This window comes from Pseudoliparis swirei, chromosome 5 (assembly GCF_029220125.1).
Source record: "Pseudoliparis swirei isolate HS2019 ecotype Mariana Trench chromosome 5, NWPU_hadal_v1, whole genome shotgun sequence".
NCBI classification, from domain to species: domain Eukaryota; kingdom Metazoa; phylum Chordata; class Actinopteri; order Perciformes; family Liparidae; genus Pseudoliparis; species Pseudoliparis swirei.
In genome coordinates, this window is record NC_079392.1 from 21,268,469 (window position 1) to 21,284,012 (window position 15,544).

General features: G+C 43.0%; 1 protein-coding gene across 2 annotated transcripts in view; it reads left to right on the plus strand.

Annotated features, from left to right (window-relative positions):
* The first annotated feature begins 1,567 nt into the window (after positions 1–1,567).
* agbl4 (AGBL carboxypeptidase 4) overlaps positions 1,568–15,544 on the plus strand; it is a 267,416-nt gene continuing 253,439 nt past the window's right edge. The window contains exons 1-2 of one of the 2 annotated variants that reach the window (XM_056414156.1): positions 1,568–1,644; positions 3,070–3,192. In XM_056414156.1, the coding sequence (XP_056270131.1) occupies positions 1,572–1,644; positions 3,070–3,192 (196 nt within the window). In that variant the 5' untranslated portion in view covers positions 1,568–1,571. Of the gene's footprint in view, positions 1,645–3,069; positions 3,193–15,544 lie in introns of those variants that run through there. The other variant, XM_056414157.1, reaches the window with a different exon arrangement.

Genomic DNA, 15,544 nt, shown 5'->3' on the forward strand with positions numbered 1-15,544 from the left:
GTTATTGTAGAAAGTGTTGCTATTTTTTTCTCCTTCAAATATGTCTTAAAGGAGGACAGCCCAAAATAGAATAAGGAGCTTTAAAGGAAAAGAAAAACCATCACAACAAAGTCTTTGCTGCAATAAACTCCCATACATGACATCTAATTGTTTGTAATAAGTAGATTTAAATAATCCTTACCTACCATACCTTAATTTCAGTTTCCCTTCAAAATAACAATGTCACAGCCTACGACAAGAGACATTTAAAAATAGCCATATCTGACAGATCATGTCATGTTATGTTATGTATTTTCAATAATAACCGTGATGCTGATGAAATTAATATTATTATGCAAATGCTGTGTTTCACAAGCAACCTTCTGGCAGAAAGGGCCAGGCTATTTTGTGGTCAATTCAACTATATGCAGTCTCTCTATTTGATCATATTTGAGAAAGAAGGGAAACATGTAGCGTATCTAATTCATTCTTCTCATGCTCCATAATTCAATTTCAATCTCCCTTTTGAAAATGAATGATTGTGCCACCATAGAGCTCTTTAATTGGCATAGTGTTCAAGGAATGACATAGCATGGAGGACAGCTATTACATTTTCAATTTTAGCAAAATATTCCACAGCAGCTCTGTATTATCTTCCTGTCATCTGAAAAATAATCAGTCTGACCCATCTCAGCGGCCTGTTGATGCTTGCCATCAAACACAGATCACACACAGAGAGAAAAATCATTGCCCTCTCCCTGGTCTTTTTAATTTAGTCCCGTTACACACAGCTTATAACCTGAAAATTAGCAGCAGCCTGTCAGCCTCTTGCTCCAGGAGCTGTGCGACTGCTCATTTGATGTACTTAATCAGGTGCAGCCTTTGTAATGGGAAATAAATAGGGCCAGGCTTGATTGGCCTTGATGACATCTATGCTCCAATTGTCTAGAAAACCTCCAGCTTTAATCAATCGGCAGGATGATTCAGAGTCTCTCTGCCATGATTGGCTTTCTTCTCTGAAAAATACCATTAAAAATGCAGGTATAGTTGCGATAAAAGTGGGGTGTATACAATTGACTGATTACAGTTCAGATTCTGTGCAATAGAAGTCATTACTAGTTTAGTGTTGCCTGCCAAATGTGAAGGTTGTATATTTCACGCTGACACGTGAAGATCTTCCCGAGACATAATAGCAATAGTATTGGAACTGTTAATTCCGTACATTCTGTAAATGTTAGTACTTGAGGTTTTCAGAGAGAGACTAAATCAAAATGATGTCTTTAAGAATCATCTGGCCACACTCATAGTTTAAGACACGTAATCATCATTCCAGAAAAAAACACTGATCTTAATGTTTGCCACTTTTGTTTTGCTTTAGGTCTGATTAATCATTTGTGCATTTAAGATCCAAGTGGAAAAAAGTAATCAACAGCGAATCAAATATAATTTGTTGTTGCTATTGCATATAATTCAACACGTGGTCTCGGCTCCGCTTACCTCTGTGACCTGCACATCGAGGTGTCGTGGTGATGGACGATAACAGCGCCGCTGCCTCTGCCTCGTCCTCCTGCTCCGTTACCGTGGCAACACACATGGAGCGTCGGCTGCTCAGTAACAGCACGGAGAGGAAGATGGAGGAAAGCCCTGTTAGAGACGTCGAGACTGGTGTGTAAACACGAGCCACGCATGGCTTCTTCTTCGTCGCTTTCCGAGCGGGAAGGACGCAGGGTGATGCCCCGTTGTCCGACATTTAGCACCTGCATGCTTCGGGCTCGCTGCGTGTCTTAGTATTGACGCACTGACGTAAAGCGTGCTAACGCTCTAGCTAGCAGGGACAAGGATGTAAACAAGAGTCATGGCACCAGTTCGTTACGAGGGCTCTGACATGGCCCGACATGGCAAGGCATGTGTTGGCAATGTACGTCAGCTCCCGGGAATACTTCAATAAACGTCTGTTGACGTAAAGCAGTTTAGTGCAGGTGTAGTGGCTGTAAGTGTGTGCTGCTTAGCTTGGTGTTCCACTCAACTGCTGGGGAGCTAATGAGCTAGCTGTCGGTATTTCTATAGTTAGGCTTATTTGTTGTTCGTCCTCTTACATTAAAGATATACTCCGTGAACACATGGCTAGAAATGTGTAAGGAGCACTGTGTTGATTATAAACACAATAGGGCCTACCGATATTGAACCAGACACAATTTAATTGTGTGGTCATTTCTGTTGCTGCAGAAGAAGTCTTTGCATCTGTATCGTTCCACATGCTTGTAGGCTACACAGAGAACACATTTTACAATTCCAATACGGATGGCTTTAGGATAACCCAATGGCGTTTTCCCCCATCAATTACTCAATTAAGACCAAACAACAGTGGTTATGCTTTCAATTCAAATCTAAATGAATTGGGTCTTAAATATGCATTTTCACACAGATAAAAATGATTAAATTGCATGTAAAGTTGCTATTAAAATAAGTTGTATTGCTTCTCATGCAGTACCACGGAATTGTATTGAGTGTAAAACAAAGTAAAATTAAATAAGATTTTTTTTCCAAATTAATATTTAATTATACATTAATTTTTATTACATTTTGTGAATGTAAATAACAACTATTACAAAATACAATTAATTTGTTTCCCTTTTTATTATACAAAAGCTCAATCAAAGCATGTAGGCATATATTGTCCATTTGTGCTACAAACACATTCATAAAGATTTATTTCAACCTTTGTATGCTTTATTTCTTTGTTACTCCATTTTGCAACTGAGATCCACGTTTTCTTTGCAGTCAACAAAACTCACTCTTAGTAAGATGTCACGTATACAGTACATCACTAGGCTATTTATATGGGGCGACATTTATCTTTTAGATCTTTTTATTTATACTCATGATTTCGGTTTAGTGGTTTAGTGCAATATATGATTTTACTTTGAGGTCAACAATCTAGGACTGTTTTATTCTGTATGAGAGATTCATTTATTTCTAGCGCTTGCATCCTTTAAAATTAAGTTGGATAACGTTTATGTGTTAAATTTATACTGAACACATATGCGGAGGTGAGACTCATCCTAACCTTACACTCTATTTGTTTTTCAGGTAGTGAAACTGGAGGAGAGGAGGCCTTGGTGGGAAATGTGAACAAGCTGATGGTGAGCCCACCAGGTTACTCCGGAGCGCCGCGAAAAGGACATCTGCTTTTTGATGCTTGCTTTGAGAGTGGTAAGTAGTAAACTTGCAAAAGGTATGACAATAAAATAATAAGGTAGGAGGTAGTAAGGTAAGTGTTAATGCAGTAAATGTTATTTTATTGTTATTGTACTTTTCATGGTGGTGACATCCTACTTTGCTATTGTGTACGACTGGATGAGGAGGCTGCAAATAAGCATCAATGCAAGATTTTGTATGGGAATCTCCCTCGAACACACACATACACACACACACGCACACGCACACACACATACACATACACACACACGCACACACATACAGTATGCTGGTTAAGGCTTTACTACGTCACTCACAAAATAAATTGAAAATTAAACACATTAACAAATCCTTAAACGTATAAACGTTCCGATGTTTGAAAACCTGAAAACTAAAAATACTGGCAAACATTTCCTCGATAACTTTTAACTGTTTTTTAGTCATAAAATGAGCCCCAACTAATACTATTACCATTTCTTATACTGCTAAATACTGCTACACTGCTCCTAATAATTTATACATTTACAGTTTGTATTACCTTTTAATAGAAACAAATTAAAATCAAAGTGCTTTACATGAAAAGAAAGACTTTGAAGCAGGTTTAAAGAAGTCAATAACCAAACGTTCAAGCATAACCTTAATGAATGGCTTGCTGTCAACCAGGTGTGCAATCATTGATGTGCTGTCTGTCCTGCATGCTTGTTTCCCCTATATGTGGATTTGTTTTTTATGTGGATGTTGTACTGTAGCTGGGCTTGTTCTGCCTGACGCATGCTGCAGCCCGTTATGTCTGCTCTGGTCTATTGTTGTACCCTTTCTTATTGCTGTGTATTAGTTTTAGTCTTATACGTTGTGGTCCGTTTGTCAATGAATTTGATTTCCATTTCATTTTGAGATTTTGTTATTTTAGGCTGCCTTAAAAACATCTGGCCGGGGACAGCAGATGGGAATTACCCTCTCTGGCTCGCTAACAGTCCAACTGTTGATTGGTGTGCATTGTCCCTGCAAACATAATTGAATACATAAATAAGAAATCTATTCCAGGAGACGGGTACAAAAGCAGAAGGCATCTTCAACCTATATAATTGCCTGAGATCATTTTGTATTTAGCTACTGACTGAGTCTGTGTATCTGAGAGCTCTATCAACACTCTGACATATCTTGGCAACAGTATAATCAGGAGATTCAAATAAAGATTTATAGAGAAGTGCTCGGCTCTTAAAATCTTTATTATACATAACTAGAACTCAGCGCAGGGACTTTTTGAGCTATTTTCTTGCAGTCACCTTCTACTTCTATTCCTCCTGTATGACAAATAAGAAATATGTTCAGTATCCTTGTAAGTGTGATTGACATGTCACCGTGTCTCTTTTGTTGGAACTAGGCATACAGTACGATTAAGTTAATGTGCTTAAGTGCTATTTGTTCATGGTCTTTGTTTGCCACTTTGTCTGACAGCTGAATGGCACAACAAAGATAATAAAGAAGTTATTAACCACTGACCAGGTCAGTTTTGTTTGTTTGTATTTTATTCAGTCAATCAAATCAAATACAATACAATATTATCCTATATAATATACAAAAGAGAAAGACTGAAAAGGTATAGGTAGAAGCAAAAAATGCTTATAAATTCCTATCCTAAATTGAAATCAAAATAAATTAGAAAATTAAAATAAAATAAAGAAGAAAATAAAACAACAACAAAACAACAATAAACAAAATAAAAAACAATATATTTATATATACTACCACATACATCTTCCATATTAATACGTTTTTAATTACATTTATAACTCTCAAGAATTGTTTTATAAATAATTCCCTTGAAAAACCAAAAAGGAGTTCACCATTCTTACATCCATTTCAACATTATTCCATAATTGGACTCCTACAACAGTTAGTTCGACCCACGCATAGGCACACAGTCAAGCACACAAGTAGGCCAAGTAAATGGAAAGGAATCAGCTGGTCTCTCTTGGTAAGAATCTGTGTTTGGAGTTTAGGTTGAGATGGCACACAGATTTCCTTTATTCACAGGCAGAAAGACATGAGCTGTAACTTCACCTTGTTTAATTTCTGATATCCGGCCTTGGTGGAGGAAGAGAATACGAATAGGTTCAGTGTAACCACTCCCCTGTACATGAAGGGGTAAATAAGGAAACAGTGAACCTAATCCACAGTTGTGTACACAGGAGACAAGAGGGCGCATGAAGATGAATGCATATATAGCACTGCTGCGTAGAGATCTAAATAAATGTAACATTAGGAGGATTGTGCTGAGATATCAGTGTGGTGATTGCCCTTTTTATAAATGTGCCTTTTTCCCCAGATGACATGGCCAGAGGAGCTCAGACATTGATTAATGGCCGCTGAGCTTCCACACTGAGATCAGCTAACATACCAGTGTCTCTGGCTCCGGATGTATCTCCTGAATGATTTATGGAATTGATATTAATCTCTTTCCAGTAAATGCATTACTAAAGTTACAATGGGGGATGAATTGATGTTTGCCAGCTCATGTCGAATTAATGCCCTATTGCGGTTCCAGTTAAGGATTACGGATTCCGCCCACCTTGCTTGAAAGTAAGCCTTGATATTAGTTTATGATAGTTCTTTCACAGTGTACTTATTGTGTATGCCTGGATAACGTCTACCAAGCAGTTAAAAGGTACAACTTAATTTGCACAAGCTACCGAATTCACTCCATTCACAAATTCTATCAATGTCATCATTTTACAATAGTATAAATGACATCGTTATCCTTAACAGCTAGGGTATGTAACATTAAGGACACCAGTAAGAGTAAGATCGATTTTATTTGTTCTCCATCCTCAAAACCTAGCCGAGCGTTGACGGAAAGAAAGTCACGAACACTGAGCCCGTCCTATTGGTCTTCTCCTCAAAGCCCCTCCCCCAAATGATCACAATCAACCTAAGCAACAAACATGGCTATTGTTAGTTCTCACAGCCGTAAACAAGCAGCTCGTGGAAGACTGTGTTGACATGGAATAAGTGCACGGGCAGAGTGTGCAAAGGTGAAGCTCGTCAAACCCTTTGGCCTAAATTACAGTTGGAATGTTGGCTTAATATTAACAGGAATTGTAGCACAGAAAGATGGTATCTGTGTTTTGATTCGTGACTGATTTCCCTTCAACACAGTCGCTGAGTTACATTGTAATAACTCCAACAAACTTGACTTTGATTGATGTCGTTGAAACGGGAAGCGTTTGTATCCCTTGCTCTTCTGTTAAGGTTTTTAAAACTATTTTTGCATTTAAGCTTTAAAGCTTAAATGTTATGGTCCAGATGTTGATATAATGCATCTGTTTTTAATCTGTGGAAGTGTTTGTATGAGAAGATCTACTTGTTCATGCAATTTCTAAACTTTTTAAACAACATTCGATTTCTTGGCTCATCCAGCCAGGAGTGTGCCATTTAGTTTTTACAGTAGATTAAGTGCCCACATTCAAACTTGATATGATTTTGTGCATACCTGAAGTATCAGTGAGGGTTATAAAATGAGCTGCTTTTCACACATTCAGTCTGATATCTTTGATCCTGATAACAGGAAGGAAATTGGAGGCGAGTGTGTACGATGCCGCCTCATGTATTGCATGTCGGATGGCCATGTATATTTCTAAGAGCTATTGAAATGGCCTTTCGTGACAGTCTGTGTCTATTTTACTCTCTCAAACCAGATTGAATAGCGCATTTCAAGGGGACGATTTCATTTGAAATTCATTCAGACCTATAACTCAGTCAGGTTTTGAGTCTCCAACCCCTCCTTCCTTTTTTTCTCTTCTTATTCCTTTGCTCGACAGCTACCTGCATCCCATGTACATGAAGCACAGATTTTATTTTGTTGTGCTAGTATAGCACAGAATACAATCTATTTGGTGTGTTACAATAGACACTGGTTATGTAAGCTGTTTGCCAAAGTTATACAACCTAATTTACATTTAGATGAGGCTTAATTCACTTTGTTGTCATTCTTATGCTGATCTGAACCAGTGATGGCCCACAGATTTACATACGGGAGGTGTCTCCGGCAACAGGTCTCCTGACACACAGTTATTCTGAACCATTAATAGCCTTTTTTAACTTCTACTTCACAATAACATACAGTATGATGATGATGATTGTTGACTGTTTTCTTATTTAATTGCAAGCCTTTCTCATTGCTTTACTTGACTGCGTAAAGCGCAATATGCAAATGATCATTAACATATGCAAATATGTCTTTACTCGTTGAGATCATCTTTTTTTATGCTACTTAGGACAATGCAAAAATCTCGAGCGAGAGAATTGCCGACTTTGTTAATCTGTACACATTCAGCCTGGGCCCGTTGCTGTGTCTTGTGTCAAGAGACAGAGATTCAACTGATAAGAGAAGCCTAATTGTTTTTTTAGAGTCAAATCCAAATGACATTCTTATCTTGTCTTGTCACATTTGTTTCGTCACACACTCGAACATTTTCAGCTAAGTCCCAAAATTCTTTCGCGGGTGGATCCTCACAATGTCGCCGACGAAAGTACCATCCGTCCCTCCGGAAAGATGACACTGGCAGTGGCGGCTTATAGCTGTACTGCACCTCTGGACTCCACCAGATGTAATTAAGCACTCATTGATTAGTCCGACTGCTATCTGCTGACAATGACTTACATAGTCAAAGAAATTCCCTGTGGGGGGGGGGGGGGGGGTGTTTAATGGGGTCCATTGATGAGCACAACCCATAGACTCATCTGGCTTCACAATCAATCCCCTCAATACAATCCAACTTCTATGGCAGGCTGGAGGACAGATGTGCACACGCCGGGTTTTCTGTCGGCGAGCATCCAAATAGTCGAGGCGTTTTGAGAATTTAAACATTCAATGAGCATGAAAATATTAGATTGTACAGAATGACAACATTAATAAATTCTCATTTTTTGAATGTTTTATCGAACAGCTGCCGAAAGAACAAGGGAGTCTTCTCTCACACTTCTTCAGATGTCTTAAGTAATCTAAATAGTGGAAGATGTATTCGTCTACTCTATTGCCATATCTTATTCGCTCAATATCATCTCCATAATTGAAAATACAATGTGTCCAGACTATTCTGTGTTGTTAGTTTGGTGGCTAATCAAGCAACACGATACCTGACGCACTATCGTCAGAGAAATATCAAAAGTAGGTCAATGTGTCTCTGCTTTATGCCAAACGAGGGTTTCCACCTCTGACATTAAAGACCTTATGGAATCGCTCGAGCACTTCATGGACGCGCAGATTTTAAATCACCCCTCAGTAATGATAATTGATGAAGAAATGTTTCCTTTATCGTCGCGCTAAAGAAAGAAAAGGGAGAAAACAAGCGTCTGCCAGGAGATAAGCGACGAGGATAAATGAGAAAATATTTCCGCTGTTCACTGATGATGAAAGTTTTTGTTTTTCTCTTTATGCTTTTTTTTCCGTTGCCCCCTTTTAACTTTCCCGTTCCTTTCTTCCAACGCTAAACAGTGTGTTTAATCTGTCCGACCTCATCTTCTCCGAGAAATGGTCCCTCTAAAGAATGACTGATTAGAGTTGTGGCTGAAGTAACATTTACAGAGCAGAGACGGAGAGTGAGAGACATAGAGAGAGAGAGAGAGAGAGAGAGAGAGATGGGAAAAGGAAAGGAATCAAGGAAGTAAAGAGAAAAAGAATAGTATGAATACTGGGAGGATGGGGTGGGGGGGCTGGTTGGGAGAGAACGCAGTCAAGCTTGTCAGAAGATATTTATATACTCCAGAGTGCCCCATGAATCAGGATAGTTGAGTTTCCATTGATTAAAGAAGAGGGAAACGTTTTTACAATCAAGCTGGATGCTCGGAGCGAGCGGCTTTGGAGAGGCCGCCGTCCACAGCTCTCGGCCTCGCCTCCCTCTCGGAACGACCCACAGGGAAAGTAGAGGCGGGGAAGAGGGAAATAAAGCCCAAATAAAACCATTTCTTTATTCCACATCATCACCATTTGGATATTCTTCCCTCTCACATGTGTCAGTATGGTGGATTGTGCACTCTCGTGGCTTCCCGTGTTCTACATGGACTGGATTTTTGTTTGTTGCGTATCGCTCACCAGCCTTAGATTGCTCTTATGGGCTTTCCCAAACAAGATCCATCCGTCTGAGTGGGAGGGAGCACTCCTGACATCTGATGTATTGAAAGGCACTCCCAGTCTCTCCGTCTCTCTTACATGTCCTTGGCAGCCGAGAAGCTTCACTGCTCAAATCACTAAATGGCCTCTCCGGTTTCCCTTTTAGCAGTTTTCGCTCCTCTCTTTCTCGTAGACTATGGAGATAAATTTGAGTTGCCCAGGGACTGTTGGCAAGACCGTTGCTTTTGATCTATGCTATTTATTGGCCATTTGTATCCATAAGAGATTATTCTTTATTATTATTGTGTTTTTTATGATGGCCATGTCTTATCTCGGGCTTTCTTCGGGCATATTTTGTCGGTTTTTATGTCCTTTCTTGGGCCGTGCCGTGCCATGCGAGTTGGGATGTGTTATATTGGTTTGACCCTGAGGGAAGATTCCCGGCAGGGGCGTTGCTAAGCACAACAACTTGCATGCAGTGTCTATAAAGGGGCGGCTTTAGCTCAGTGGGGTAAGAGGGCCGACCTGCAACCGCAAGGTTGGTTGTTCGTTCGATCCGCTCCCATTAGTTGCAAGTAAGTGTGTCCTGAGCAGGCAGCAGCACCCTGATTGCTTCCCTTGGCTTCGAGCCCACTGCTCCTGAATAACTAAGGATGGGTTAAATGCAGAGAACTAATTTCCCCTTGGGGATTAATAAAAGTGTATATTCTTATTAAACTGTATATTTAGTTTGGACCGGTTTGGAGTTTGGACTTTTTTAAGTTCTCGATCTTAGACCGCCGGGTGGATTAATTTGATTACATCCTTACTGTGTTTGCTGATAGAAAACAAATGAACTTTCCCGTAGGTAAAATTCTCCTCCGCAATCTCTTTTTTATTATTTTATCAATATAGTACACTTCTATACATACGCACATGTACAATATATACACTGCCGGTCAAAAGTTTCGGAACACCTACATTTCTCCAGTTTTTATTGAAATGTACACAGTTTAATTTCTCAATGTACTCTGAAATTAATGCATACAACAAATAAAGAATTGGAGATAAAGAAATAAATCATGGAGATAAAAAATAAATCCTCATAAATCATACATTTTTGACTCCTCAAAGTACAGCCACCTTTTGCAGATATAACAGCCGAACACACTGGAGGCATTCTTCCTACAACGGATATAAAATATTGTTTCGAAACTTCTTCCAGCTGCAAGTTGTTAAACTATTACTTGTTCCCTGAAAAAAGCCTTCTTCTATAACTCTGAAATGTACATAATTTTTTCCGTTTTCGTTGACCTAAACTTTATTTGTTAACCTCTGGCAGTTTGCCACTTACCTTTGTGCCACTTCAGGTTTTTCACTGGACTTGAACTGCTTACATTTCAATGAAAACTGGAAAAATGGGGGAAGTGTTCTCCAACTTTTGACCGGTAGAGTATAGCAGAAAAAGAGGTGAATAAAGTGGAATCTTACATTTGTATTCTGTGGGTGTTTTTATGGGCATGTGGACCCTTCCGATCCACTTCAGGAGTGCCTCAGTAGATCCACATTTGATCCTAAGCATGCATGCGGTGTGTAACTCTCTCTGCTCGTCTCCTTCTCGATACACTCTGGTCTTCGTCACGACTCTCTTTGCGTGTCGCCGGCCTCGACTACGACACTGATTGCTGACGTTTTGACTTTCAGCGAGCGGCCGCCGACCTGATTGATGCCACCTACCGGCTCTCAACGGAGATGAGCAAGAAGCGAGACAGCTCACTCGTTAGCTACTCCTCTCAGAGGGTTTCGGATGCAACCTGCTTTACTTCCGAAGCGTACGATGGAAGGAGCGGGGGGGGGGGGGGGGGGCGGCGGCATCTTGCTTCTTTCTCATCCCAATTTCCAGTTGCATATGTGCAATACCCATCAGCAGACGGGGCTTACACATCAGGTAGCAAGTGACATATGCTGTTATTCCTGTGTAGCATAAATGAGGCGATACATTATAAGAACTAGAATGGGCACTCGGTAGAGCGCATACCTTCGCATATCACAAGATTGGGCATTGAATTATGAACATTTTGACATTAGTTGCATGCCAATTGGATAACAATTGACCGTGCTATGGTAAAAAGAAGATGTTGACCTTTCCATGACCATGACCTTAACCTTTGACGCGATTGATCCCAAAATCTAATCAAATGGTCCCCGGATAATAACTAATCATCCCACCAAATTTCATGCAATTCGGTTCAATAGTTTTTGAGTTAGGCGAATAACACGCATACAAATAAATACGCGGCGATCAAAACATAACCTTCCGCATTTTCAATGCGAAGGTAATAAGTGATATCGGAGATTTGCATACGCGTCAATACCTCATCCAGAATTAAAGCCTTTATAGGAGTATTTTGCAATATTTGGAACAACTAGCAACAAGGCAATTAAGTGGCTCACAAGTTTGTCATTTTAACTTCTGTTTATTTCTGCTGCTTCTAGATTACCATTGTTTATCTTAATTTGAATAGATAGATAGATAGATAGATATATACTTTATTAATCCCAGGAAATTTGTGTGTCGCAGCAACAACACACACAAAAATAAAATAAAAAAAAAAAAATAAGAATAAGAAGGGTTAGTGATCTGGCAAGAGGAGAACTGAGGTAGCCTCAGCGCCGCCAGGCAGGTTCTCTCTATCTCCTCCTGTGGCAGCGGGCGTGAGGTGAGGAGAGAGTCTGGAGAACCTGTCCAGAGGTGGTGGTGGAGGTGGTGTGGGAGAGTGGTCCAAGTTTGTCAATTTTTCCACACAGTTCCTTCCCACCACCTCCTCTCCACCCAGCTGGCAGTGCCTTCCTGGCTCAGCAGATGGAGCCATTAAGCCCAGTTTGTTAAGCTGCTCCCGAGCAGCGGCCGGCTCCCAACAATGGCAACCACAATGCACAGCATCCACAACCACACTCTGAAACACAAGCACAATGCACTGGCTCTTGCTTCAAGGAACTTGAAAACTCATCCCCTCTTGTACACAGCTCTTCGTGTTGCTTCCTGTTACAGCGCTGATGTTCGATCTTCTGATGTTGGCAGGTACCACTATCCTCCACCTCCACCATCACCACACCCACCAGTGTCACTCAGGTGTCGCTCACCTGGAGGTCCTCCTGGCTCACACCTCCATCTCTGGTCCACCACCAGCTCCATGGGGCCTTGGTTCAGCCCACGGTGGTTCTCACAACCCACACTGCCTCCCCTCCTCCTCCCTCCATCCTCCACCTCCTCCACCCCCTCAGGAATCATCAGATACACTGCAGATGGCAGATGACTCCTGTACACTGGAGAGTCACTGGTGGTGTACAAGAGGAAGGGGAACAGAGAACAGGGGAAGGGACAGGGATCAGAACACCACCGTTCCAGACAGCACACACCCACCCCATGGAAACTGTGGTCCTGCTAGTGAGTGGTGGTCAGTGATCAGAGCGGGGTGGGACATGCGCTGGCGTCCACACTTCCACTCAGAGCTTTGCAGCTGTGGGGTGTTATGCACTGGAGGAAGAAAAAGCACGACTCACAGAACCACGTTTCAGTCAGGTTGCGACTGGCCTCGTGCGAGATGGAGCATGATGGGCGCCGCGGCTCCCACTGGTACTCCCACTAGAGGCTGGAGAGGTCAGCCACACCTGCGGCGAGAGGTGCATGTGGCCTGCAGGCAGCCAGCAGCCCACCCTCACATGGGAGGGGGAGGCAGGTGTGGTAGTCAGAGGCCAGGTGGTGTGGACTTCTTGGGACAGACTTGGGACAGGGATCAGGCACACAGCCTCCGTCTTCTTCCACAGCCTCCAGCCAGAGGCAGAGAGAGGCTGAAGGCGACAGACTGGGTGGCACAGGTGGGTCAGGGACTTGGGGGACTGAGGGGCAGAGGTGCTCAGACCTGTCTTCTCGCTGTGTGGTGTGCTGTCTCTGTCTGTCTCACCTCATTGGGTCAGAGGGAGAGGGGAGGGGGCCTGGGGCTTTGGCCATGTGGCTCAGGGGGGGGGAGGAGGGGATGGGGGGACAGAGGGGGAGGAGGAGGAGGTGTGTGGTGAGGTGTGACTGAGGCTGAGAAGGAAAAGAAGCAGTGAACTGAACCCTGAGGGAAATCCCTCTCAGCCTCCTCCCCTCTCTCCTTGCCTGCAGCACTTCTTTCCACCTGTCTCCCACCTCTCTGTCCACTCCTCCTTCTGCTTCAGGTGCCTCCTCCTCTCCCACACCTCCTTTCCTGCTTCACACCTTCAGGCTGCGCTTGCTCTCCAGGCTGACATCCTGGTCTCCCCTCACCTCAGCCTTCAGACCTAAGCAGCTCGCTGGTCCTGGGTGGTGAGGTTCCCTGGAGAATCCTTCAGGCAGTGTGTGATGCAGCGTGGATGTGTCCGTGATGGTGGGATGGTGTTGTCATGATGTGTGTTCATTGCGCCAGTCATGTCCCTCGATGTCTCCCCCCAATCGTCCCCTCCCAGTCCATTCCCAGTCCGAGCACCTTCTCAGTCCAGAGACCAGCCCTCCCGCGTCTCACAGTCACCTCCTCACCTGCCAGGAGTCCTAGCAGGGGCGACCAGAGTCACAAGCCTGGTGGCCAGCCTGACAGACCTCATGATCAGGGGCCTGGCAGGGGAAGAGTAGTGGCCCTTAGTATTAGAGTACAGCAAGTCCAGAGTTCCTTAGTATTATTGCATCTTGTTGTGAATGTCTGTTGGGAAGGCTTCAGTGCTTGTGGTGTGTGCAGTGATAGTGTGATATTCATCAGCTGATGCTAGTGGCGGCTGGTGTCACAGATTCCTCAGCAGAGCAGCCTGGAAGCGCAGAGGCAGCGCTACAAGCGCATTCACCGGTTCCACAAGACACAAATGCGCAACAGCGGCAGCGAGTTCAATGCAAATGCTACGGAATCGCCACAAGTTCAATGTTCGGCCGCGGGATACTCCGCGCTCACAACATGGTCCACACATAAACAGCCGCTCGTTCATTTCTTTCACGCTTCGTAGTCTCTTCTTACCGCTCACCGCCCCTCTGTCAGCCCTTCCAGTCCGCAGCCTGGCGGGATGCAAATAGTCCTGTCTCAGTGACAGGTCCTGCTGCCGAAGATCAGTGAGAACACAAGAGACGATCCACCGAAGCATCTCGGACGCCTCCCTCAAGCGCCTCAAAAATCTTCACGGTCGAGTTGATCGACGGCCTCGTTTATGCACAGCGTCCGTAGGCCTAGCGCTTCTTGACAGCCCCCCGAACGTAGCATCGGCAACGAGGGGCAGGAGCGCGCTCTCAGATGTTGCGCTCGAGTGACTCAAGCTCAGCACGCGGCAGAGCGATCAGCTGACGACGAGCCCGCGATTGTTTTGACCTCAGGCAGAAGCTACGGCCTGCAAGAAAACAAAATGCACAGCGAGTAAAACGAAAAAAACATTACAAAGAAGTGCTGAACAAAAAAAGAAAAGAAAAGAAAAAGAAAAAAGAAAGAAAAGAAAAAAAAAAAGAAAAAAGAAAAAAAAAGAAAAAACAAAAAAGCATATTTTGAATGTTTGAGAAGAACCAACACTGCGAAGGGGGTCAGTCTGAGATTCACAATAACAACACACGAGTATCTCCCTCTATCACACAGCTTCAAGGGGGCTTGACTGAGTGCTCTGCCATGGGAGGTGAGCAGTGGCATCAGTGGGATTGCACCGAATGCAGAGCGAGTGAAACGATGCGATAATCCTGTCGCATGCGGCCCCGTCTAATCACTGAGCGAACACATTGGCTCCGTTGCGGTGGTCGGAGATCCCTCCTCTGCCAGGAAGTAGTACAAACAACCTCAGTGTTTTGTAAGTTAATTGTTGATGATTCTGATATGCGCTTTTACATCGGAGACCCGGCCAGCGCCTCACCTTCTCAAAATGTCACCAAATGCTAGCAGCATGTTTTGGACTTTTTGAGAAATGAAATGATTTGATTATCAACTGTACACACGGTGTGGCTGTGAGATTTGGAAAGGTTGAGGTGAGGCGTATTCGGACACTGGGTTTTTATCAGAGAATTAACTTTTTGTAATGCACAAATTGGCTTTTGTAACGCACAAATTGGCATTTGTGTGACTTCATGCGCTTTGACACCAACAGGTTTAACTTTGTTGTTGTTTTTTTAAATTCCAGCTTGAGGCTATGTTGTGTTCTCAATGTACTTTGGAGCATCACGACTCATTGGCTCTGGGCCTGCCTCCAGCATCTTGATACAAAGTGTGCCGTGAGTGAAAATTACTGCAACCAGGT